The following is a 27125-nucleotide window of genomic DNA, read 5'->3' as shown; positions in this document are numbered from 1 at the left end:
CAACTCCTGGGCCCAAGTGATCTTTTGGCTTCAGCCTCCTGAGTAGCTGGGACTACAGGCGCATACCACCAGGGCTAGCTAATTTTTAAAATATTTTGTAGAAGCCAGGTCTTGCAGTGTTGCCCAGACTGGTCTCAGACTCCTGGCCTCAAAGGATCCTCCTACCTTGGCTTCCCAGAGTGCTAGGATTACATGTGTGAGCCACCACGCCTGGCTTTACATTTTCTTTTTAACTGGTCTCACAGGTGTTGCTCTTCTCTTTCCCAGTTTTTTTGCAGCTGTTGGGGGAAACCTGATGCCAGCCTTTTTTTTCCCCACTTTTATAGGTGACTTTATCTTTTTGTTCAGTGACTTAAAATATTATTTCTCTTTCATCTGATAACATTACTAGGTTTTGACTCTTATTGCATTAAAGTTTTCTTGATTGACATCTTTAAACATTTTCTTTGCTGTGTGGTTTTGGTTTTGTTCTTTGGGAGATTACAGCTATACATATATTGTAACTTCTTTGCTCATCTTCTATGTCTCTCATTTCTCTACTTTTTAACTCTTAAAATTTAGTTTTCATTTTGTTAATTTTATTCTCCCTATTCCTTTAGTTTGTATGTTTTCCACAATGCCTGTGCTGCCATGAGCTCCTTCCAATTTTATTTTTTGTTTTTGTGATCAATAGGGAATTTTTTCCTTTTCCTGTTTCTTTCCTGAATTTCATAGCTCACATTTCATCTTCACTTGTTGTTCCATTTTTCCACTGATTTCTTGAATTTCTACTTTTTGGCTTCTCTGTGAAGATTCTTAGAGATGATTATTTCATACTTGGTCACAATTTTTGTCTGATTTTGGAAACATTTTTCTGGTGAGCCTCTTTCCATCCATTGGTAAGTTTTGCTACTCTTTTCACATTTTTTTCTTATGGAAGTTTTATATTTATGCTTGGTCAACTTCTTTTTAAAATACCTGGCCCCAGGCAAACTGGATATTCCTGGACCAGCTTTCTGCCAAATGATTTCATGGAGTTGGGGAGAGGAGAGCAGGGTGAGTCAGGGTACCACCTTCCAGATAGCACATCCTAACTCTCTTCATTTCTGTGACAGAGTGTTTCTGCAAATAGGGTCCATCTGTATTATTTCTGTCCTGCCTCCCTGTTTTCTGAACCAGATCAAGTTCAGGGTGGCTTCTGCTGCTCTCCCTCTTTATCCTATGTTTCATGCTTGGTAAAAACAGGGACATCTCTTTTGAAGTTCAGAGTGAGACCCTCCCCTTTATACTTGGATATTTTCGGATACTTTCTGAAATTTACCACTTTAGGGCCCTGTCATCATTTTCCGAGCTTCTTCTTTTTATTTTTTGTTCATATGGCTTCTGTCCAATCTCCGCTTCTTTTGGTAGTTCTTACACATATGCTGGAATCTCTGGATTATATCCTTCTTCCAGCTCTGCTGAAAATGAGTTTGAGGGTTTTCTGCCCACATACAATTGTGAAGTAGCACTGCAACAAAAATCTTCATTCAGAAGCAGGAGAGACACCCAGCAGTCACTGGTCCACAGCAATGAGGGACAGGCATTGAGAGGCTCCCCCGCCCTCCTGGTGGGGGAAATTCTTTCATTCAAACTTGTTTATACTCTCTAGGAGGAACTCCCTGCCTTATTGCTCTCTGAAGCCCAGCTATGCCTTTTGAGAGGTTCTTTCCTCTGAGGCACAGTTTTGACAATCAACTTCCTATAGGCGCAAATTTCAGAGGCTAACGATTGGTTTAGAGGCACAGGTTTTTGCTTTTGTTTTAAGATCTAGCCTTCAGGACCTATGTTGTTTCTAGGTGAAATCCAGAAAGTCGTATGCAACAAGAACATTTTGGATGAAGGAAAATTGCCATTCTTATTTAGAAACACTCTTAATCTAATTATATGACATGCTAGGTTTACACTTGCAAATCTGCAAATATACTGGTGTTAGCTATTAAAAGTATTCAAGATGCCCATGACACCAGTGTGTCTGGGGCTTAGAAGCCTTTTCTGGCACTCTAGGCCAGGTTAGGTCAGCTTAATCCACAGACTCACAGCGTCCAACAAAGGAAGCTGGGTGGCCTGACATCATTTAGTATAAGGGCAAAAAGTGTTAGCAACCTGAACAACACCAGAGGGCCTTGCTGTAGTGGATCGAAGAAGACCAATGTCAGGTTTCATTGTGTTCAGCAGATTGTTAACCTGGGAAAAAGTGTCACGCATTGTAGGAGGATCTATTGTACACCAATTAAAATTGAGAAAGTCTAGGCCACTTCAAGAAGTACATTTTGGAAAATGCTCTCTGGTACCCGGTATTGGATTCATGAGACATTTGTGTATATTGAAGGAAACTCCTAATTTTCTTCTTTCATGACATGGCTAAATGAATGATCTGTCTGCTGCATTGAAAAACACTATGGCAACATTGGAAGGTGCATTAATGGTATTTATTGTGTTAGCTTGTTAGGAATCCAGGAACTTGGTTTATTGAACAACTATGTTTATTGATCCACATAATATTATGTGACTGAGGAACGGTGGCTCCATCTGCCTAATGAAGAACGTTTGATATGCGACGGTTTTTACCCTTTTTTGTGTGTGTGCTTACACCGGAATCTTTGAGTTTGAGCAAATGGCTCTTAGCCCTTGGATTCTGTAGCCTGGATTTCCATTCACTTACCCATGTCCTCATTGTCATATCCCCAGTGGTTCCCTTCCCCATGCTTTGTCCCCAGGCCTCAGGTGAACAATCACCTTGTCTAGACTAAGAAATCCAGTGCTTGGCCACAATTATTAGTTCAAAGATGGACATATGATCTGGATTAGGGGCTTTTGCCGGAGCTTTGGAGGAAATGACCTCTCTTTCTTACTAAAGGTAAGTCTGGAAAGAGACAGGCCTAAGGCACTGCCAGTCATTTTTTTCCCCTTGGGTTGTTCTGCCTAGAATTCATCAAACACTAAAGAAGCAGAGTGAAGAAAAGGAGTGGTGAATGGGGTCTCGCTTACATCATTTGAGCTCTGGATGGTGCTACCCAGGAAGTGTTAAGAAATAAATGTTAAACCGCCTTCTATTTACTGGGGTCAATATATTTTCTTTCATTGTTTAAGCGAGTGTGCGTTGAGCTTTCTATTACCTGCAAGTGAAAACATCCCAATACATGCTTTGGGTCAGAGCTCATGCAGGGCCAGTGAATATCCTCTGACCTCCACAGCTAGTGACTGAGCCTGCTGGCTGCTGCAGCTGCCATCTGTCATCATCTTTGAGCCACTGACTCTTGATTTAAAGTCTTAGGCAGAGCCATCCTATTTGTTCATGTGCACACATCCTGGCTGCCTAGGAGGCTGTTTCCTCTGTGGTGGGAGGCAGGACACTGTGTCATACCAATTATGCATAGGAAGGGGGTCTTTCCCAAAAATCAGAAGGAAGGTGGATGCTGAACAGGAAACTACTGCAAAACAAATGTGCATCAAAACCAAAAGTAAAATGCAGAGTCCACTTCTGTATCATTGTACAGTGTTAACACTAGAGATAGGGTCCTTGTTCTATTTAATTTAGAAAACACAATTTTCTCTCTCACTTTTTCTTTCTTTTAATTGAAAAATAATGTATTGTAAGTTGAACACCATTTAGCTGGCTAAATTTTAACTCCAGAGTGGAGGATTTTTATAGAGTCATACAGTTAGAGAATTCCAAAGAAGCCCTTAATACAATGTAAGTAAGAATAATGAGGTGCAGAAATAATTGTTTTTCCAATTACTTAGTGGTAAATTCATTTGTTGCATGTGGTCTCAAGGTTTATAAGAAAACTCAGAGCCCAGCAATTCTTCCAGTTCTTCCTGAGCAATTTTCCACTAGTTAGGAGTCAGGAAAGAGGAACCATGAGAGCTGAGGAGCTGTGTATTTCATTAATTGTGAAATACACAAATATTGGCCTGTTTCCTTGCGATCATAAAATTTGCAACGTAATATTGCAGACATTTTTGCGTATTACTAAAGTTCTTTGAAAAGCGTATTCTTTGCTGGTTTCTATTGGATCCACTATTCACACTATAATCACATATTCTTGGGAACTTAAGCTGTTTCTATTTTAGTAATAGTGTAACACCATGGTATTAACGTTGTGAAGTGTGGTCTTCATCTCTGGTTGTTTCCTTGGAAAGGTTACCAAGGGTTTGCTCTGTCAAAGGAAATGAAAGGCTTGCCAAATTTCTTTCCAGAAAGGCTCTCATGAGCAGCTTAAGGTTATGTACTTTTCAGACGTAAAAAATGTGTTTATTAGGTAGAATGTGTATAGACACACTTTGGGAATAATAGAATCTTTTCTGAAAAGCAGCGCTACTCCTTAGTATCAGAGGTCCCTTTTATCTGAGGATATCAAAGCACTTCTTTTTGAAGAAGGTTTTTCTTGTGCTGAGATATATGGAAAGATTTACAAGTGTATAGCAAACAGAATACCTTCAGGCACTTCTCCAGACCAGTAGCCACACCAGAAGGAAGAGCAGACTCTGCTCTGTCAATGACAGGGCTGCACTGCACCCTAGTCCCTTTCTCAGTAACTAATTCAACGTGAGAAAGTCCCACCTGCCTTTGATTATTGGCTCAGCTGGTGGGTCCCCCGTAACTAGCTTTTCTAAGCTGGATGAATGATGCTCACTTCTATGTGCAGATGCTTTTTCACAAGCTGTCATTTGTAGAAGGACAGCGAGTGATCAGGTTCTTACCAATATCTGTGAAATGCGATTAGATTTTAGTCTGTGAGGCATTTTCAGATTGAGCCACCTGACTCTACCCACATCAGAGAGAGAGCCTCTGGTCAGGACCAGGTGGTAGCCAGTCACTGCGTCACTAGCCTGGCAGCCTCATTTAAGGGTTGTCCCTATCAAACTATCGAGGCACCTGTTGGTACTTACCCAGCACTGGATTGGATGTTTATTTTTTATTTTTATTTTTATTTTTCAGAGAAGGGGTATTGCTTTGTTGCCTGGGCTGGAGTGCAGTGGTGTGATCATAGCTTACTGTAACCTCAAACTCCTAGCTCAAATGGTTCTCGCGCCTCAGCCAACCAAGTAGCTGGAACTATAGTTGTGCGCCACCATGCCAGGCTAATTAAAATTTTTTTTTTTTTGTAGAAACAAGGGCTCACAATATTGTTCAGGCTGGTCTCAAATTCCTGGCCTCAAGTGATCCTCCCACCTTGGCCTCCCAAAGTGCTGAGATTATGAGTGTGAGCCCCACTTGATTTAGATGGGATGTTTAACCCGTGCCTTTGAAAAGAGCAATCACCATGGCTAACATTTACTGAGTTCTTCCTAGTTAACATGCACTGTGCTCCACATACATTATCTCATTTAATCCTGCATAACCACATGAGGTGGGTACTGTTATTAGCCTCATTTTATCTATGAGAAGACTGAGGCCCAGAGAATTTAAATAACTTGCCCAGTATTTCATAGTTAGTAAGCAATGGAGTCCAGCTAGATTCACCAGGACCAGCTACATAATTTGTGGCACCCAGTACAAATTGAAGTGGGGTCCCTTAGAGCATTAAACCAAGCAGAGGACCCATCTAAGTGTGGGCCCTGTGGGACTGCACAGGGTGCACATCCACAAAGCAGCCCTGCCTGCGCAGACAGACTGGTGACCATAATAAGAAAGCACACTCTCAACTAAACAAGTAGGGCTGCACAACACACAGTTGGGCCAAGATTTGACTTTGGCATGTAAACAGCAAATGGAAGCCTTTGTGTGCACTCCTGAGGCACAAGTCCTCTTTAAATGCCAGCTTTCTCTTCCTGAAAAACAGGGAACTCTTTTCTAGCCAGAGGTGAACAGATCTGAGCTCATCCTGGTGCTGTGCGTTCATTACAGCCTCCCCTTGGCTGTTTGCCCTTGTGGAGTTGGTTGTCTTCTGCTGAAAGTCACCACCTGATGCTGTGGGTGCTATGGGAGAACAGTGAAGTTTCTGGAGGGAAGATAGGAATCAACTGCCTGTTTTCTCCTGGGACTGAGTTTTCCTGGAGACATATTGCTCAGAAACAATTCCTTCCCACAGTAAAGCACAAGGCAAACTGGGTGCTTAGTTTGCATCATATTTCACAGGTATTTAATCTTCACATGTAACTCTTGCTTTGCATGTAACTCATTTAATCTTTAATAGCTATGGGTAGGCACTTTAATAGCCTTGTCTTTTAGATGAAGAAAGTGAGGGAGAGAGATTAAGAATGTGCCTATGACCTGAGAGTTGGTAAATAGAAGAATCAGAACAGAAATCTGTGTAGTCTCTAGTTCTAGAGCCTACAGACAACTGTCACACCTTACTTCAAAGTTCTACCCAAGCATTCTAGAAGGATGAGCAGGGCAGTCAGACAGGCGGGGTGTAACTAGATCCCCAAATCCAGAAATGTGGTCTTCCCATTGCCTCAGAGCAAAGCTCCAAAGTGTTAAGTGCTGGCATTTTCCCAGAGTGACAGTGTTGAGGGTCAAACAGTCTCTCCTTATAGTTCACCAAAGGCATGGAGCACAAATACACTCACACACATGCCCATGCATGAGATACAGCATCACTCAAGAATGATGACTTTCTGTCCACTGGGCAGTGTGTCACCAAAGAAAGATGGCTGTGAATATATTTAAAGGCTTGTTTGAGTATTGCATCACTCATGCTCTTACCCAAGAACTTAGCTTTAATATTATTTTTGTGTTCTAGTCAACAAAACACTGAACAAATAAGGAACCAATTGTGATGATAATAATAATAATAATACTTTGCATTGGTACAGTACTTTACAGTCCATTGATTTTATTCCCCCCTGCATTTTCCTTGAGTACCTCTGACACTAGGATTTGCAGATGTTAAGTGGGTCTAAGGAGAACCAGGTAGTGTGAGGTGGAATTGGATCCAGATCTTTCATCTCCTCACTTCTCCCTGGTGCTCCGTGGTAAGCCACAGTGCCTTACCCAGGAGGTGGGTGGGGGTGGTCATCTCTGAAAGCTGGAGGAAGGGGGTGTAGCACTTGTCAGGATTAATGAGATGCCTGTTCATCCAGTTCCAAGCCTCCACTTGTTTGCCTATGTCTGCAATATATTTCTTTCTGAGACACTTGGACAACCTATATTCCCCAAAGTTAGGCTATTGTGAGACAGTCAAGCTGGGGTCTTCAGTGTTTTCACAAGTTACTTGGATGTTTCCAAGAGTCACCATAAACCTGCATAAAGTGAAACTGTAGAGGCTCATTTATTTCCTTTTTAATAGGGCTAGCTTAATGTCAGCTCGACCATTCTAGAGGGGAATGCTTGGAAAAATGATTTTGTCCAAGTTCCTGAAAGTACCTGAAAAAAGTTCTGAGAGCTTTTTACATATTTAAATCAAAATCCTGGTGAGTAAAGGAAATACAAGATGAGGAAGCCTAGCCTGAACACTCATTTTAGAAATGGAAGCTGTAATTTAGATTATTATAAGAGGTTTGAATGATTCAGAACAGAAGATTGCAAAGGAAAGTATCCAGGTGACTCATTCCCGAAGGCAGAAGGCAACCGTGAGTTCTGCAGGCCTGTGGGTGGCTGAATGATGGACTAACCATCAACGTTTTTTTATCATGTTGCATTCCCAACCTGTCAATAACCATGGACCCAATAACTCACTCATTGAATGGATTCAGAAACAGGCCCCACATGATTTACCCAGATTTGGGAGAATGGTTAGATTACTGTCTAGATACTTTTTAACATAAGATTGTAATATCAATTGGCACAAAAATGAACATTAATTAATTTAGACTTTCATCTCCATATAAAGTGTGCTAATGCTATAGGACTTTTTCTTCCAGCAATACTTTCTTTAGCCTCATCCATATAGGGTAAGCCCAGTACTCATTGTACATAAATTACTTATGTAATGGCAGTACTCTTAAGAATGCAGATGCGGGTATTTTCAAAGCACTATTTGAAATACATATTAGTAGACCTGACTATAAAAAGTTTCTCTTGTATTCAAACATCCATCAATAAACTTTTAACATCTTATTACCCTCAATGCAAGAGGTAGTTGGGAGGAGGGGTAGGACTCAGAGATGATGTGGAGTTCCCAGTAAAGAGAAAAAAAGAACCAGATGGGGTGAAACTTCACTGGCAGTGGGGAGAGACAGCACAAAGCCTTCCCTTCCCTATTCTTTCCTGTTTTTAGACTTCCCAGGGTAAGGCTGTACAATTCATGAGTCCTTTCTAACTTTGTACTAGACCACATTTCCTCTTTAATATGGGGTACCCATCACCCTTCAAGACAGCCACAGTCGGGCCAGGTGGAGCCCATGGGTAAGACTGTGAAAAAGAAGCTCTCGTCAAATCTAATAAGTGCAATGGTGATTCCTTCCCACACATTCAGGTCTCGCTAAACTAGACATGCCCATGATGCTTGGTGTTTCAGAAAAAGGTGGTATCACTTTTTGTCAGAAATGAAAATGAAAGTTCTGAGTGACCATGAATTTCCTAAAATGTGTTAATATCCAAGAAACCTTAAAACCGTTTATAAGGGGAGAAGGAAGAGAAGCAATGGAACATTGTTGCGAATTGTAGAGGGCCTTTGAAATGAAGTTCTACTCCCTAAAGCTCATAAGGTGGGGGAATGTACAAACTTTTAAAAAAGTCTGTGAGTTCTTTGGTCAGTTTGCTAATTTTTCTGCCACTGTCCCTCTTTTTCATATTTCTCACCAGGGTATGGGAATATTGCTCCGAGCACTGAAGGAGGCAAAATCTTTTGTATTTTATATGCCATCTTTGGAATTCCACTCTTTGGTTTCTTATTGGCTGGAATTGGAGACCAACTTGGAACCATCTTTGGGAAAAGCATTGCAAGAGTGGAGAAGGTCTTTCGAGTGAGTACTGTGTCATATTTAAATTCTAACCACTGCGATCCAGTTGGCTTTAGCCTGAGAGGATCCAGGAGGCAGTATCAGGGGCACTGTCTGCTTTTAATGGAATATTTTTAATGTTATGATTGTATTTTCTGTTTTGGCCAATGGAAGTCAAACATTTTGCACCTAAACTCCCTTCTTTGAGTAGCTTCCTATTTTAAAGTGATATTTCTGCAATCACAACACAAGAGGGTTAAGTATGGATTTGCCAACACAGATTTTTTGAAGAGGTGAGACAAGCTCAGTTTCTCCTTCAAGATGGAAGATGGGGTTCCTCACTGTGTTTGTAATGATGTAGAAAACTGTAAATCCATCCATTTTGTTGTTGGAACTCCCTCACTCCGTTTTGTTTTCAAGCACAGTGTCTTCAGGCTAATCCTGCTTCTTCCAGAAGCCTGACTTCTCCAGACACTGCTCTGTGCTTTGCACCTGTCTCCTAATGGTCTCTCTCTCCCATCTCTCACTGCTGAGTGCTCCCTCAGAAATGGCATCCTGATGTACTACTTCCTACTGAACTGTTGATGATTGCTATTGCCTTAGTGGGTTTTTTCCTTTCTGGAATATTTATCTTTAAACGAGAGACTACTATCTCAACTCAAGGAATTTATTTACTAAAATTAAAATTAATTAATAAATTATTCCTGGCATTAGTTGCAGGCATGAGTGGCTGAGTGATTAAACCGGGGTTCCCAATGCCCTTTAACTCTCACTCATTCGTATGCTTTCACAGAACACCTGTTTTGCTCAGATGTAAGGTCACTTCTGCTCTCTTACTCACTGCTGACCTAATTCTCAAGTCTTTCAAACCTTCCTCAGGGAATGCTTTCTTATGATGACTTAATATTTAAAAATGACATTCTGAGGTCTTTTCCAGGATCTAGGAATGGTGGCCAAAGACAGATCAGCTGGAAGCTCTAAAGCTGTGCTTTTTTCCCCCTCTAAGAACTCTTAAACTTTGAGTTCAAGGCTGTCTCTGCAATAATGGCTCATACTTCTCTTTAGAAGAATGCAAGGGAGCTTTCAGATGAGCAGTTTCAGAGGCTTTTTAAAAAGAGTAGAATGGGAGGAACGAGGCACCATAGCTGGGTGAGCCATTTATAATCTCACTGATCCTGGATCAGCTGCCTCAGTTTACTCATCCACAAAAGGGGATAGAATTTGAATCACTTTGTCAGGTTTTGGTGATGATTAAATGAAATAATGTGTGGAAAAGAGCTTGTCATATAGGGCAAACATATAGAGCCCAGGGCTTCTGTGTGTCTCTCCAAGAGAAGCCCTCATGGGCAGGCTAGCCACTCATCCGGGTTTCATCTGAGGAGCTCTGTGGTGTGTGAGTTTTACTGGAATGTCCCACAGCCTTTGCTCCTTCATGCTGGCTGGCCGGTGGCCTCATTAGACCGTGCACCTGGGCTCCCCAGTAGTCTCCATGGAAACCATCAGTGCTCAGCTTCCCTGCTTTTCAGATGTTTAGTTCTTCCTAAACCAGACATGGCAGCCCTGTCTCCAAGAACTCTTTTGAATTTCTTGGAAGCACCCTTTTAGCTGCTGCCTCATGGCCCTCTGACTTAGAGAAAAAAGAATCTGGTGGTTTGAACACTCAGAACAGGATTCAATTGGGGAAATGACTGATCTGGCATTTTTATTTTTATGTAGCTTCTTTAGAGCTCAGTTTCCTTATTTGTAGAAGAAAGGATTGGACTAAAAGTTTTTGAAATCCTCCTTAGCAGAAAAAATTCTAGTTACTATATTTGAAGTGATGGAAGAGGTTGCAATCATCTGGACATCTGCTACTAAATTTAGGGACTTAGTCTCCCCTAATGAATTTCCGACTACAAATAGAGTATATGGTTCTCCTTCCCCTTGAAGCTGCCTCTCAAATGGACCATCAACAGATTCTGATACAGAGCCTTAGAAACCTCACATTTCATCTTTATGTTGATTGTCCACTCAGCTTCTTGCAGCGCCATCAAAGATCAAGATTCTTTTAGGAAGGCAAGACAGTTGCATATTATTGAATGGGCAGCGCACAATGAATGCATTTGCTGAGTGTTGGAGGGTGCTATTGGAAAGGGTGACCGAATTCCAGGGAGAATGTAAGCACACTTCCTAAATATACGAACAACTGATCCTGCAGCAGTTTGCTTGCTGCATGTAAAGTTTTGGTAGAAAATCTCAGTTTTCTGCCATTGACTTAAACTACATTTAAAAGTCCAATTATGTTTAGGTGGTTATTTGAGAAGTGAAAATTGTATAAGCTAACAAAGCTTGGGGTTGTGAATTTTTAGTTCTCATGGGGGAAGGTTAATGTATTTCTTCTGCTCAATGAGTGTTAAGCCCTTCTCTTGAGCTGTTATGTTTTCCCTCAGCTCTTGGGAAGAGAGGATTTACGGTGGAGTAAAAATAAAATCTAAAGTTGGCTTTCTGCCGGGCATGGTGGCTCACACCTGTAATCCTAGCACTTTGGGAGGCTGAGGTGGGTGGATCACCTGAGGTCAGAAGTTCAAGACCATCCTGGCCAAGATGATGAAACCCTGTCAGTACTAAAAATACAAAAATTTGCAGGGCACGGTGGTGCATGCCTATAATCCCAGCTACTCGGGAGATGGAGGCATTAGAATTGCTTGAACCCAGGAGGTGGAGGTTGCAGTGAGTTGAGATCGTGCCACTGCACTCCAACCTGGGTGACAGAGTGAGCCCCTGTGTTAATCAATCAATCAATAAATAAAGTAAATATAAAGTTGGTCTTCAAGATGCCTGAATCCTGAGGTGACCCTGTTTTGGGTCCTTCCAACACATCCCAGGTCTGATCCTCATTTTAAAGAATTGCTGAGGGATATTGGATTACTTAGAAATGCTTTTGGTTGCAGAATAATAAAATGCCTGACTATTGGAGTTTTTATGACATGAATAAATAAAAATTCTTCTCCTCTGGAGTTCAGAACTAACTGTGAAATGGAGGAGTCAGATGGAGATCAAATTGCCAGCTTTATTGCTTATAAGCTGATCAGAGAATATAGCTTTAGCTTTGTTTCTGAAAGGGCTTACAGTCACTTTACCCCGAATTAGGACCTTGCTGCTGCATTAGTTTTTCTATTGCTGTGTAACATATGACTACAATCATAGAAGCTTAAAACAACACTTTTAAATGGCCTTCTTGCACCACCACTTAGAATGTTTAATTTTGCTCTCAGATGATGTTCAGAAACAAAGGAAAGGTAAAAGTAAAGGTGCCAAATTATTTGCAGATGTGCATAACCAAACCCAAATGAAACTAAAATAAGAATGCTCACAATTTTATTTTCTTTTTTTTAAGTGGAGATGGGATTTCACTGTGTTGGCAAGGCTAGTCTGGAACTCCTGGCCTCAGGTGATCTGCCCTCCTTGGCCTCCCAAAGTGCTGGGATTACAGGCATGAGCCACCATGCCCAGCCACACACATTTTTTTAAGCCAGGTGTACAGACCAAATAACATATTAAACTAGATGTAAAGAAAGAACCAAAAGTGAATTCACCAGAAAAGACATGCCACTAAGACAGAATGTAAATTCTGTAGAAACCAGAGTACTCAATGCAGAAGGATACTTTTCTACCAGAAAGTGCTTGCCAACAAACAAACAAACAAAAACGCCTTTTACAGACCCAAGAGGGATGCAAAATTCTTTACTTAAGGCACCTTTTAGCCAAATCTAATCACATATAAAGTCAAAAAGAACTCACCAAAGGGAGGGAGTCTGAGAATCTGAGAGGAGAGTCACCCAGACAGAAGAGGCAACAGACAGAAGCAGAGAGCAGAAAGGGCTCAGTCAGTACTGCACTCAATTCCAGGGACCTCTCATTCCTCTGAGGTGCACTCACTTTGATCCCACTTCTGACACCATTTATGTCACCCTAAATAACATAGAGAGAGAGGCTCATTGAAAGAAAATGATATTTACTCAGGGACGGGCATTGCAGTGGTAACATACATGCCAATTTAAACTATGTGTGCATTCAGGGAGGTAAAGCAAAAAAAAAAAAAGGTTTTTAAAGGAAAAATGAAGAGGATTACATAATTGTTTTGAGCTAATTATCCTTGAATACAAGGATCAATAACAAGGGTGATGCCAGTCCAAGGTTGGACAGTCAGTTGCTGGGTAGATGTCTTCGCAGAAATGCTTTTCTGCATAACGCGGTGATGGGTTTTGTGCAAGGCTGTAGTTTTTGCAGTCTTTTATGATAGCTCTTGTAATCAGGCATTTGTGCATGAGAATCCTTCCTTCCTGGCTTTCCCTGACTCTGTTTGTCAGAGTTTTAAGCACAGGTAACCCCATTTTGATTCTGACAATTTTCATAACTCCCAACACTCATTAACAATGGGTTAAGAATTTGAACCCTTATCTCACATAGCAAGAAGCCTGGAGGTACATTGACTCAGGCTTGTGCTGTCAGCTCCACAATGTCAGGTGTATCCAGATTTGTTACCTCTTTCTGCTCTGTTTTCCTTGGCATGGTAGCTCTTCATCCTCAGACTTGTCACTCACATTGCAAGATGGCTGCTTCATGACCAAATAGCACTTTTTCACCCAACCTCATATCAGGAAATACAAAAGGAACTCCCTTAAAATTTATCTTTTTTTAGAGCAGTTGCATATTCACAGCAAAATGGAGGGGAAGATACAGAGATATCCCATATCCCCTTGCCCCTACACACATGTGCAGTCTCCCTCATTATCAATATCCCCCACCAGACTGGTACATTTGTTACAATTTATGAACTTACATTGATGCATCATTATCACCTAGAGTCCATAGTTTACATTAGGGTTCACTCTTGGTGTTGTAGAGTCTATGAATTTGGACAAATTTATAATGACATGCATCTACCATTATAGTATCATACATAATATTTCACTCACCTAAAAATCCTCTGTACCCTGCTTGTTCATCAATCCCGTTCTCCTAACCTTTGACAATGACTCATGTTTTTATTATAGTTTTGTCTTTTCCAGAATGTCATTAATATGGTTTGGCTGTGTCCCCACCCAAATCTCAACTTATATCTCCCAGAATTCCCATGTGTTGTGGGAGGGACCCAGGGGGAGGTAGTTGAATCATGGCGGCCAGTCTTTCCTGTGCTATTCTCATGATAGTGAATAAGCCTCACGAGATTTGGTAGGCTTGTCAGGGGTTTCTGCTTTTGCCTCTTCCTCATTTTTCTCTTGCTGCCACCATGTAAGAAATACCTTTCACCTCCCAACATGACTGTGAGGCCTCCCCAGCCATGTGGAACTGTAAGTCCAATTAAGCCTCTTTTTGTTCCCAGTTTCAGATATGTCTTTATCAGCAGCGTGAAAATGGACTTATACAGTTGTGTGGATGGAATCATACTGTATGTAGCCTTTTCAGATTGGCTTATTTCACTTAAATATGGATTAAAGTTTCCTCTATGTCTTTTCATGGCTTGTAGTCCATTTCTGCTGGGTGGTGAATAATATTCCATTTTCTGGGTGTACCATAGTTTATGTATCCATTCACCTACTGAAGGACATCTTGTTTGCTTCTAAGTTTTGGTAATTACGAATAAAGCTGATATAAACCTCTGTGCACAGGTTTTTTGGTTGAACATTAGTTTTCAACTCCTTTAGTTAAATACAAAGATGTGTGATGACTGGATTGGATGGTAAGAATATGCTTAGGTGTATAAGAAATTGCCACGCTGTCTTCCAAAGTGGCTATACAATTTTGTACTTCCACCAGCAATGAATGACAGTTCCTGTTGCTCCACATCCTCACCAGCATTTGCTGTTGTCGGTGTTCTGAATTTTCTCAATTCTAAGTGTGTAGTGGTATCTTGCTTTAATTTGCATTTCTCTGATGATGTATAATGTGGAGCATCTTTTCAGATGCTCACTTGCCATCTGTATATCTTCTTTGGTGAAGTGTCTGTTAAAGTCTTTGGCCTATTTTTTAATTGGGCTATTTGTTTCTTTATTGTTGAGATTTAATGTATAATGTGTAATGTATTATTATTATTATTATTATTATTATTGAGACAGAGTCTCACTCTGTCACCCAGGCTGGGGTGCAGTGGTATGATCTTGGCTCACTGCAACCTCCGCCTCCCAGGTTCAAGTGATTCTTCTGCCTCAGCCTCCCAAGTAGCTGGGATTACAGGCGTGCACCACCATGCCTGGCTAATTTTTGTATTTGTAGTAGAGATGGGGTTTCACTTTGTTGGCCAAGCTGGTCTTGAACTCCTGACCTCAGGTGATCCACCCGCCTCGGTCTCCCACAGTGCTGGGATTACAGGCATGAGCCACTGTGCCTGGCCATATTTTGTATATTTTGAATTATATTCCTTTATCAAGTATATCCTTTGCATTTTTTATCTAGTATATCCTTTGCAAATATTTTCTCCCAATCTATGGGTTATCTTTTCATTCTCTTGATAGTGTCTTTAACAGAGCAGAGGTTTTAATTTTAATGAAGTCCAGCTTATCGACTATTTCTTTCATGGAGCATGTGTTTGTTGTATCTAAAAAGTAATTGGCATACTCAAGGTCATGTAGATTTCTTCCTATGTTACCTTCTAGGAGTTTTATACTTTTGCATTTTACATGTAGGTATGTGATCACTTTTAAGTTGATTTTTGTGAAGGGTGTGAGCTTTGTGTCTGCACCATATTTTTTGCATGTGTATGTTCAGTTGTTCCTGTGCCATTTGTTGAAAAGACCTTTTTTTTTTTCTCCATGTTGTTGCCTTTGCTCCTTTGTCAAAGATAAGTTGACTATATTTATGTGGTTCTATTTTGGGCTCTCTATTCTAGTTCATTGATCTATTTGTCTTTTCTTTCTCCAATATCATACTGTCTTGATTACTTTCGCTCTATAGTAATTCTTAAAGCCAGTTAGTGTCAGTCCTCCAATATTTTTCTTCTTTTTCAATATTGTATTGACATCAGCTCCTTTTATGGAAGAAAAATCTTTCCCAGAAGTTACCCTGTGGATTTCCCCTTCTGTCTCATTGACCAGAATGAGATCACATTAGCATCTGCAAGGGAGGATAGGAAAGGAAGTATCGGACAAAGGACGATAGTATTGCCTTAAACCAGTGATTCTCAAAGTTTGGTCCCTCAACCTTAGGCATCAGTATCCCTTGGACCATCAGCATCGGCATCCACTGGAAACTTGTTAGAAATGAAAATTATTTGTGGTGGTGGTGGGGGTGGTGGGGCTGGAGCTCAGCAATCTGTGTTTACCAAGCTGTCCAAGTGATTCCAATGCTTAAGGAGCAGAGGAATCATGTTTCATCTCTTGGGGCTGAACACATTGCTGTGATGAGCAAAATTAGAATTCTGTTAGCGAAGAAGTTGGAGTAAGCAAACGATAACATCTCACATAGATGTCAATTAACTGCTAGCCACTGAGATCACTCATAGAGAAGATGTCTTCCCTCTTCCTTGTCATAAATTAGGTGGCTGTTGGGATCCTTGAATCAATCAAGATAAGCTAGCCTATCACAAACAGCCTACTCCCACTCCTGCCAGATCTGCTGCAACCCAGACAGCTTCTCAGGCTCAGGGGCTAGATAGGGTGGGGGAAACAGCTGAGCGCTGCTTGCTGGCTCTTCAGAGCATTGTCCTTCAGGTAGAGCCCATTGGCCCGAGCTAGTTACCAGGTCCCATTCGTAGCTGCAAAGGGGGTTTGGAATGCATTCTTTTATCTCCAAGAATAGTAGTGGATGGTAAAATTGTTGCGCACTGGTATAGTCATGTACATATGCTCTAAGATGCACTCCTGGGTCCCACTCTAGGGTGACCAGCCTTTCAGGAATTTAGTTCTAGGTCGTTTGTGCATCACTCTTCGGGGAGAATACTGCTATTGTGAGACTCATAGATTTCACACCTGAGAAAATGGAGCCCGTGAGGTGACTTGCCTGGATCCACACAGTGAATTGGTGGTAGGACCTGGATTAGAACCACTAATCCTGCCTTAACCTCTTCCAGGTGGGCTGAAAATATTAATGTCAGATTAATCTACACCATGAAACCAATGTGGAGTTTAGAATATTTTAGTATACCATACTAATTAAAGTGAAAATAATTCTTCCTGAGTTCCCAGGGAAATATCTGGGCAGTTAGCATCCCAAATATCTGCTTATTTGGGATGAAGGAGGGCTGACATTGGATTCTGAAGCAGGTTTTGGAAGCAGGCGGCCTCTTTCTCCCCTGCTGTGGGGTAGCTGTCTTGCTGGGCCAGGCTGATTATCACTTGATAGGATGCTGTAGGAAAACCAGTCAAATTTTGGACTGATTCTCATTTTCTTGGCTCCAAGCTGGACTTTGGCCTCTGGTAGGAAGTACCTGCTTCTTTTTTTCCGGCTCGGATCAGCAGGCTTTCTGATATTTCCTGTAAAACCAAGGGACACCTTTTTTTTTTTTTTTTCTTTTTCTTTTTTTGGCTTTCCCCCCGCCCCAAGGATATGGCAGAAATGTTTATTTGCTTATGGATCCAAATGATTCTGGGTGTCACTGACAAATAATAAAACATTACCCTAGACTTACGAGTGCCAAAATTACTTGGAAAATTTAGAACAGGCCACATGTTTAAGATGGAAGTGATGACAATCTCAAAGTGCTAATACGGTTAAATTAGTGGACTGATCAACCACTTTAGATTCCAGGAAGGGGCATGTGGCGGAAGCCAAAGATTCCTGCAGGCCTCTGCCATGTGCCTGGCATGGATCAAGGAGAGGCTTTTAAGAACACAATTGGCAGGAAGCTTCTGTTTCTCCCAAGGCATCTTTGAGCTAGCATTCAGCAGCAAAAGGGTTAACTTAAAATAATTATTATTTCAAGAGGCAGGCGCAGTGGTCCACGTCTGTAATCACAGCTCTTTGGGAGGCCAAGACAGAAGGATTACTTGAGCCCAGGAGTTCAAGACCAGCCTGGGCAACATAGTGAGACCCCATCTCTGAAAAAAAAAGAAAATCGAGCCGGGCGCGGTGGCTCATGCCTGTAATCCCAGCACTTTGGGAGGCAGAGGCAGGCAGATCACTTGAGGTCAGCAGTTTGAGACCAGCCTGGCCAACATGATGAAACCCTGTTCCTACTAAAAATACAAAAATTAGCCTGGCATGGTGGTGTGTGCTTATAGTTCTAGCTACTCGGGAGGCTGAGGCAGGAGAATCGCTTGAACCGGGGAGGCAGAGGTTGCAGTGAGCCGAGATTGTGTCACTGCACTCCAGCCTGGGCGACAGAGTGAAACTCGGTCTCAAAAAAAAAAAAAAATTCAAATTACTTGGGTGTGGTGGTAAGTGCCTATAGTCCTAGACACTCAGGAGGCTGAGGAGTGAGGATTGCTTGAGTCTAGGAGGTTGACACTGCAGTAAGCTAGGATCACATCACTGTACTCTAGTTTGGGCAACAGAATGAGGCCCTGTCTCTAAAAATATTTTTAAGTAAAATAAAAAAAATAAAAATTATTATTTCAAACAGATCAAAATCCCTGTTTTGGAAACTGGGTATTATTTTCAGCACTGTAGGTTCAGCTACAGTTTCCAATACCTATTGGTAATGAAAATGTTCAAGGGTCTTGGCTGTGTACATCAGCATTGCACCCAAAGAGGCAGGGGAGGAGGGCAGAGTGGTAGGCTGAGGCTTTAGTTTAAGAAATGGCTGCCTTTCAGTAGTGTAGAAAAGACACAATATCAGTGAACTTCAGTTTACCAGTGCCCATATGTCTCTGGAGTATCTGCTTCTATGTCATGCCTGCCCTAGTACATATCGTATTATAAGTTCCTAACAACTAACTCAGTAGGATTAATGTTACATGATAATGTGAGTTTATTTATTTATTTATTGAGACGGAGTCTCACTCTGTTGCCCAGGCTGGAAGGCAGTAGCACGATCTCGCCTCACTGCAACCTCCGCCTCTCGGGTTCAAGCGACTCTCCTGCCTCAGCCTCCTGAGTAGCTGCGGCTACAGGCGCGTGCCGCCATGCCTGTCTAATTTTTGTGTATTTTTAGTAGAGACGAGGTTTCACCATATTGGCCAGGCTGGTCTCGAACTCCTTACCTCGTGATCTGCCCACCTTGGCCTCCCAAACTGCCGGGATTACATGCATGAGCCACCACGCCCTGCCGTGAGTTTATTTTTATCAGAGAGAAGACCCTGGTTTTAATGTAAACAGTTGCTTTCTTCCTTTTCCTAGGAGGCAAGAAGGTAGGAAGGAATTATTTGAAAATGCAAGTAATTTTAAAGCTTTATCAACCAAGTCTGTTCCAAATTAGTTTAAGGATTTTGTGTAGCTTTAATGATAGGGCCAGAATGTACATTTGGGGTGACCTACATATATGACATCCACAAAACAGACTACACAACATTTCTTAATGACAGCCCATGACAGTTTTTCCATGGCCGGCTCCTTCTTTCCTCCCTTCATTTAACATAGGATTGCTCAGCCTCGATACTATTGACATTTTGGTCTGGATAATTCTTTGTCATAGGAGTTGTCCTGTGAATTGTGAGATGTGTAGCAGCATCCCTGGGCCTCTACTCACTTGATGCCAGCATCATCACTGCCCGCAGTTATGACTGCCAAAATGTCTCCAGACATTACTAAATGTGTCCTCAGGGGCAAAATCGCCCTAGTTAATTTGACCATAGCTATACTGGGATAATAAGGGGACAATTGCCCCAAAGACTACCAGGTGCATGCCCTGGTCCCCTGTCCAAATCTTCCACACGAGCTCTGGTGCCTCCACCAATGATCCTAATCAGTTTTTCAGTGCTAGCGCCATTCCGACTCAGAACTCTCCTCTCTCAGATGGGTCCTTAAAGAGGGCTTTGCAGATTTTATACTCCGGGAATGAGATCATTTCTCACCAAGAAAGCAAAAATGCTTGGAGACTTGACTCTGATGAGTACACATAATGATAAATTGTTCTGCTATTATTCTTCACTAGGCAAACCATCTCAGCACTAACTTTAACTGACCCATAGGGACTTATCTAATGTATGGTTCTTCTTTCTTGGCTTACCTTTCATAACTGGCCAGTATCCTTTTGGTGTTTCCTGTTGTCTTCTGAGGTCATTATAGAACGTTTTAATGGCCTTTAAAGTGCATCTTCACTCTTTTCTATGCACAGTAAAGATATCAAACATTGCCTAAAATAGAACTACTTAAAATACTGCCTGGATAGCATTTATCATTTAAACATTTTCCAGGTAGCTTTAACAGAGTCTCTCTCTGTCTCTCTGTCTCTCTGTCTCTGTCTCTCTCTCTCTTTTCCCCCTGGCAAGCTTTGATCACAGGTAACTTCTGGGAATCTGATTGTTACTTTGGGGTGGGAAATTATTCATGAACATCTGCATGCCGGAACCTTTGTAGGGAGCCTTGGATAGGTCATTTGTCTGAGAGGATTTTGTTGAGATAATACTGAGTATTATGGCACTGTGATACCAAAGCCTAGATACAAGTCGCTGATATGGTTTGGCTGTGTCCCCACACACATCTCATCTGAACTGTAGTTCCCATAATCCTCATGTGTTGTGGGAGGGACCCAGTGGGAGGTAATTGAATCATGGGGGAGATTATTCCCATGCTGCTCTTGTGATAGTGAGTTCTCATGAGACCTGATGGTTTTGTAAGGGGCTTTAACCCCTTTGCTTGACACTCATTCTCTCTCCTGCCATCCTGTGAATAGGTGCCTTCCACCATGATTGTAAGTTTCCTGAGGCTTCCTCGGCCATGCGGAACTGTGAGTCAATTAAACCCCTTTTCTTTATAAATTACCCAGTCTCGAGTATTTCTTCATAGCAGCATGAGAATGGACTAATAGAGTCGCTAATCTGTTTTGAGGGTTTATTATGCCAGATACTGGGCTATCTGGGCTTTACCTAGAGTAAGCTGTACAGTAAGTAACCCTGCCAAAGAGATCATTATTGTTTCTTAATTATATGAGATTGGAATGCTTAGACTGGTTCTGTGACTTGTCCAAGGTCACGCAGCCCATAAATGACAGAGCTAGACTTCCAAACTTGGTCTCCCTGCCCCAGAGTGCACAAATAGACTTAGTCATTCTACTATACGTCCTTTCTTCTTTCTCTTGCAATGTAGGCATAGCATCTGATGGCTCAGAGGAGCCTTCACAAAAGGTTTAGTAAGACCTGGGGACAGATAAAAATGGCTGGTTGAGAGAAAGATATTGGGCCTGTCTTTATCTGCTTTAAAAGGATTTTAGTTTTCCGACTTTATGCTCTCTCTCAGTGTGTTGAATTGCATCATAGCCTCTGGTTCTTTATGTACCTGCTTTAGTTCCCTAATACCAGCTCATTATTAGTTAACATCTCTTTCTTTGTGTTCTCTTTTCTTGGAGGTTAATCTAAGATTTAGGTGTCCCCTTGCTCATGTCTGCTGCCATGTGACTAATACAAAGATGGGTTTATATTCTGATATCACTATAGGACATTAAAAGTAATGGCAAAAACCACAATTACTTTTGTACCAACCTAATAAAAGAGGGGCCTATACCGTACCAATAGCTGACTTGTTTTGACCCACCTCTGTGAGAGCAGTTGCCGGGCAAAGATAGTCCCCACTCTGTTCTTCCATCCATTGCTCCACTTTGTACAACCTGCTTAATGTTAAAAACAGGAGGAAATGCACAGCTCAAAGCCAAGCCTCTTGGTGCCCTGAGATAGCTGGCCTTGTCCTCCAAAGCATTCTTCTTTTTCTGGGCTCATCAGAATGCCTCAATGCTCTGCTTCGATGGTTTTAAGAGCATAGAGTGGCTTGGTGTGGTGACTCAAGCCTGTAATCCCAGCACTTTGGGAGGCTGAGGTGGGCGGATCACCTGAGGTCAGGAGTTCAAAACCAGCCTGACCAACATGGAGAAACCCTGTCTCTACTAAAAATACAAAATTAGCCAGGTGTGGTGGTGCATGCCTGTAATCCCAGCTACTTGGGAGGCTGAGGCAGGAGAATCACTTGAACCTGGGAGGCGGAGGTTGCAGTGAGCCAAGATCACACCACTGCACTCCAGCCTGGGCAACACGAGTGAAACTCTGTCTCAATAATAATAATAATAATAATAATAATAAAGTAAAATAAAAAGAGCATAGAGTTTGAGACCATCACCACCAAGATTTTAATTCCCACTGGGGATTTAACTCAGTCCTAAACTCAAGGTCTGCTATGTCAAGTAGTATTAAATATCTCTTCCTTTTAAGAGCCATTTAGCTCTTTCCTCATATCTTTCAGATTTTGCTGGTTTTCCCTAAGGCTTCTGAAACTCTTAAAACATCTCTGATAGAGGAAACTATCTAGAAAATTTTATGGGTATTCATTATCAGTGAGGTCTTTCTCATTGAAGAGATAATCACTTCTTAGAATCTGAGAGGTTTTATTAAGTATTAATAAAAGGTTTTATATTTTTGCATTTTGGGGCTAGTGAAAGTCTAGTGATGCTTTAGGTCTACAACATGGTAAACTGTATTTAAAGATTCCAGGTGCTTTTGAGTTATGAATTTAATGCAAGAATTCTATTAGCAATCACATTTTTACTAGTACTATAAAATCAGCATAATAGGTGAATGATTTCCTATGTTCATGCTTTATCACCAATTTTCACAGGTTAGTTTGGTTCCTCTGGAATGCACTGATTTAATAAAATATTAATTCTTTGCTCTCTTCTTATAGAGAACTCTTTTTAAAAAATTATCGTAATTTTTTTTCTTTTTACATTTAGCCTCATGTTACTTCTGTGAGCCAAGCAAGCAATGACCTACTTTGGTGTAGCTTCTAACAAATTAGGTTCCTGAAAATTGAGAGGTGCCCTTATTGAATTGAGTGTGCTCATCACGGAGCTGGGTGTGTGATCTATGTGTTCACTGTAGGATAAGTTTTAGATGACTGGCATGTCAGTAGTCATTGATACTTTCTAGATAGCTTTATGACTTTTTGCCTTAGGGAAGGGAAAATGTTTAGAATACACATCATTATTGAAAGGTGTGCCAGTGTTCTGAACCATCACACCCCAAAGAGCCAGCTCCCCTGGGAGGGGACAGTGTGACAAGCATGTGCAGCCCCATGCTGAGCAGGCTCTGATGGCTTTGCATAGTGAAGGGCTGCCAACAAACTGCACTCTCCTGAACTGAATCCAGCCCAGGAAATGTGCATTCCTGTTAGAAGTGCACTTTGTATTTCTGGGGGAGAATGCATTGCTTTGTATTTTCTGAGAGGAGCTGCATTTGTGCATCATAAGTTTTGACCTAATGGTTTTGCACTATGTCTTGGAAGTTTACTGCTGAGTTTTAGGCTCCTGCTCATAGATAGCTGTAGTTCTCATCCTATAGGTGGTGGGCCCCTAGGAGCCTGAGGTGTCGTTTTAAAGGATCAGTGAATCCTTTTGTGTTTCAAGCATTGCCAGTGGACAGAATAAACAATATGTCTCCTTAACATGTGTGCTGCCCTTTTCCAAATGTGTGTAGAGGGGTTGTCATCAATGATTCATTTCAGTTCATTTTAAAGGGTGACTCCCGAATTCATAGTATCTATAGTATCTTTTTTTTTTTCTTTTTTTGAGATGGAGTTTTGCTCTTGTTGCCCAGGCTGGAGTGCAATGGTGCGATCTTGGCTCACCGCAACCTCTGCCTCCCGGGTCCAAGTGATTCTTCTGCCTCAGCCTCCTGTATCGCTGGGACTACAGGCATGTGTCACCATGCCCAGCTAATTCTGTATTTTTAGTAGTGATGGGGTTTCTCCATGTTGGTCAGGCTGGTCTCGAACTCCTGACTTCAAGTGATCTGCCCGCCTTGGCCTCCCAAAGTGTTGGGATTATAGGCATAAGCCACCATGCCCGGCCTCTCTCTTTCTCTCTCTCTCTCTCTCTCTGTCTGTCTCTCTCTCTCTCTGTCTCTCTCTCTCTCTCTCTCTCTCTCTATATATATATATATATATATATATATTCTCACTATCAGTTAGTACCAAAAGTTCTATTGTTGTGTGGGGATCAAGGATATTTTTAACCTTCAGAAGGGAGTGCCATACTCACAAAAGTTGAGATCACTGGCCTTTCAAGTTAGCATCAATTTCCATGACATTCTGGGCTTTCTTTTTTCTGTGGATTTAACATTTTCATCCTGGCCATAGTCATTGTTACAAAGAATTTTTTTTTTTTTTTTTTTTTTTTTTTGAGATGAAGTCTAGCTCTGTTGCCAGGCTGGACTGCAATGGCACAATCTCGGCTCACTGCAACCTCTGCCTCTCAGGTTCAAGCAATTCTCCTGCCTCAGCCTCCCGAGTAGCTGGGATTACAGGCACCTGCCACTGCGCCTGGCTAATTTTTGTATTTTTAGTAGAGACAGGGTTTCACCATTTTGTCCAGGCTGGTCTCAAACTTCTGACCTCATGATCCACCTGCCTCGGCCTCCCAAAGCACTGGGATTACAGCCGTGAGCCACTGCGCCTGTCCAGAAGTTTTCTTTTCCTCTAAGTTACTCCCAGGAGTTGGTAGGATACTTTAGAGACTGCTTCAAGATTTTCTTTATGCCTTTTTTTATTGTGTTAAAGTGTACACAACATAACATTTACCATCCTGTTTTTAAGTGTACAGTTCAGTGGCATTAAGTACGTTCACATTGTTGTGCAACCGTCACTACCATCATCTCCAGAACTTTTCCATCTTCCCAAATGACAACTCTGAGTCTGTTCAATAATAACTGCTCATTTCCTCTCCCCCAGCCCCTGGTGACCACCATTCTACTTTCTGTGTCTATGAATTTCACCACTCTGGGAACCTCATGTCAATGGAGTCATATAGTGTTTGTCCTTTTGTGTCTGGCCTATTTCACTTAGCATAGTGTCTTTAAGGCTTCATGAATGTTGCACATTTGTCAGAATTTCCTTCCTTTCAAGGCTGAGTAATATCCCCCTGTCTGTATATACCACATTTTGTTTATTTGTTTATCTGTTGATGGACTTTTGGGCTGTTTCCACTTTTTGGTTGTTATGAATAATGCTGCTATGAACATGGGTGTATAAACATCTGTTCAAGTCCCTGTTTTTAATTATTTTGGACATATACCCAGCAGTGGAATTGCTGAATCACATATAATTACAGATTTAATTTTTCTGAGGAACCATGACACTGTTTTCTACAGTGGCCGCACCATTTCACATTCCCACCAACAATGCCCAGGGATTCTGTCTTTCCAGTTCCTCACCAACACTTCCTGTTTTCTGTTTTTTTTTTTTCTTTAACTTTTATAGGCCCAAATGACAGTGTTTGGTAAATTGCTGTCTGACTGCCTCTAAGTCCTGGCTGCTCCCATAGCTGCTGTTCTATCACTCTGGGGGCTAAGTGGAGAGGCTGTGCCTTTAGCCTTGCTTCCCTCTTGCACCTGCCCTGTCTCCCTCCCTGCCCTAACCTACAGCTGTGTCCCTGTGCGTCTTTCCTTCCTACTCGTCAGCTTGGGCCCTGTGCGCAGAGCTGGTGGGAGGACGGGTGGCTCAGTGCCAGGCCGACTAGGGCCTCTGCATATGGATGACATCCACTTTCCACCAGACCTTTTTTCTACTCTGAAATCCTTTTATTCACCCAATCACGATTCACTTTTCTGTTCTTCACTGTGGCTGTTCCTTCATGCTCCTTGCCAGGTCAACTTAATAAACAATTATTGAATAACACTTTTTTGTGTGTGTTCTCAACACTATAGGGATATGTGGCAATAAACAAGGGATAGTCCTTTCTCTTAAGGAGAAAACAGCCATGCATCAAGACCAGTGTCCATAATATTGTGCATAATGATACCAGGGCTAGGGCAGGCAGGCTCTGAAGTCACACCACCTTGGGTGAATGATCCATGGTATGTCTACTTCTTATCAGCTATGTGACCTCAGGCTGTGCCTCAGTTTTCTTATTTGAAAAAATGAGGATAATAATGGTTCCTGTCTGTTTTGGCACTTAGTTGATACTTGAGAGCAGTGCCTGCCACATAGCCTCAATCAATGCTATTCACTATTATTATAGAACACTGTTAGCTATGGGAGCCCAGAGAGGGACTTGTTAATTCTAGCTTGTATATTTCACATCACACAAGCACCTGCCTTGTCTTGCCAATGGATTGTTCTGCTCAAGTAAAGCATAGGGGCTTGAAGCTAAATGTTACCGTGCGTTTATTGGCCTGTATCCCTGTAGGACCTTCTCAGTGCTAAGTGCTTTGGAGGTGTTCAGTAAATATTTATTGATTGTGAATTGATTAGAGAGGAGAGAGACACGAACCAGGTCTTTTTCCAAGCACCCAGGATGTGTAAGCTTCACAAATGAAGAAGAGATGCTTGCTGATGCTGCCCTCTGTCCTACCCTTCCTGGAAATGGGCATGGAGGTGGGTGGGGCTGGAGAAGTGGAGGGGGCCCCAGAAAGGGTAGCGACGGAGAGAAAGAAACCCGTGGGCAACAGGGTCTGTATCTGGGACAGGACCTCAGCCATCAGGCATGGCCTTGGGAGGAGAAGATGCATTGGCCGCGATGCAGCGAGCCCTTTCGAAAGGCAAACAGCACAAGCAAGAGTGCAGACGGTAGGTTGGTCGGCTCCTCTGGGGCTCCCCCGGGGGTGCCGTTGCCATTCGGTCTGCGTGAAGGAGGCAGGTTGTCTTCTTCGTCGTCGGCCACACTTCACTGGCTGCAAGTGTTCATGCAGATGTGCTCATGTGATCTTACCACATATGCAGATTCTAGTAAAAAAAGAAGAAAAAATCCAAGAATGAGTAAGAATTTATTTTAGCTACATGCTGACTGCCTCTTAGCTTGCCCGTGCTCTTACCAGATCTTGAAAACAAGGGCCAGTTTGTATTTTTATAAAAATGCATCAAAGTGTTACTAAAAGATCCTGAAGGAAGACTAAAGTTTCCTCCGAAAAGAAGCCTGGCCCTTCAAATACCAACAAGGGATCCTCGGAAGATGGGTTTTACTGAGCCCAAACACTGTCTCTTCTGTTTAGATACCGTATTATTACACCATTTCCCCTCTCAGATTGAGTGATGTTTCCTCCATTATTTTTTCCGTTCCTTGGCAGAAGTGAATTTCACCATGAACAACATCTGCAGTCTTTCTATACGAGCCTGGGGAATGCTTGAAAGAACTGATACTAAATTATTATTATTAATATTTGTTTGTCTACCTATCCACTACCCACCCCCAGGTCCCCTCTCACTCCGGAGTAGTCACAAAT

The 27125-nt window shown here is 41.9% G+C and overlaps 1 protein-coding gene across 4 annotated transcripts in view; it reads left to right on the top strand.

Moving 5' to 3' along the window:
- The window catches only part of KCNK10 (potassium two pore domain channel subfamily K member 10), a 143911-nt gene that overhangs the window by 92583 nt on the left and 24203 nt on the right, over positions 1 to 27125 (top strand). For all 4 annotated transcript variants that reach the window (XM_004055549.5, XM_055361802.2, XM_055361801.2 and 1 more), the window contains exon 4: positions 8714 to 8874. In XM_004055549.5, the coding sequence (XP_004055597.1) occupies positions 8714 to 8874 (161 nt within the window). The remainder of the gene's footprint in view (positions 1 to 8713; positions 8875 to 27125) is intronic.

Source organism: Gorilla gorilla, chromosome 15 (genome assembly GCF_029281585.2).
Source record: "Gorilla gorilla gorilla isolate KB3781 chromosome 15, NHGRI_mGorGor1-v2.1_pri, whole genome shotgun sequence".
Taxonomy (NCBI): Eukaryota; Metazoa; Chordata; class Mammalia; order Primates; family Hominidae; genus Gorilla; species Gorilla gorilla.
The sequence above is the reverse complement of the archived record's forward strand: the minus strand, read 5'-3'. Positions and strand labels throughout refer to the sequence as shown.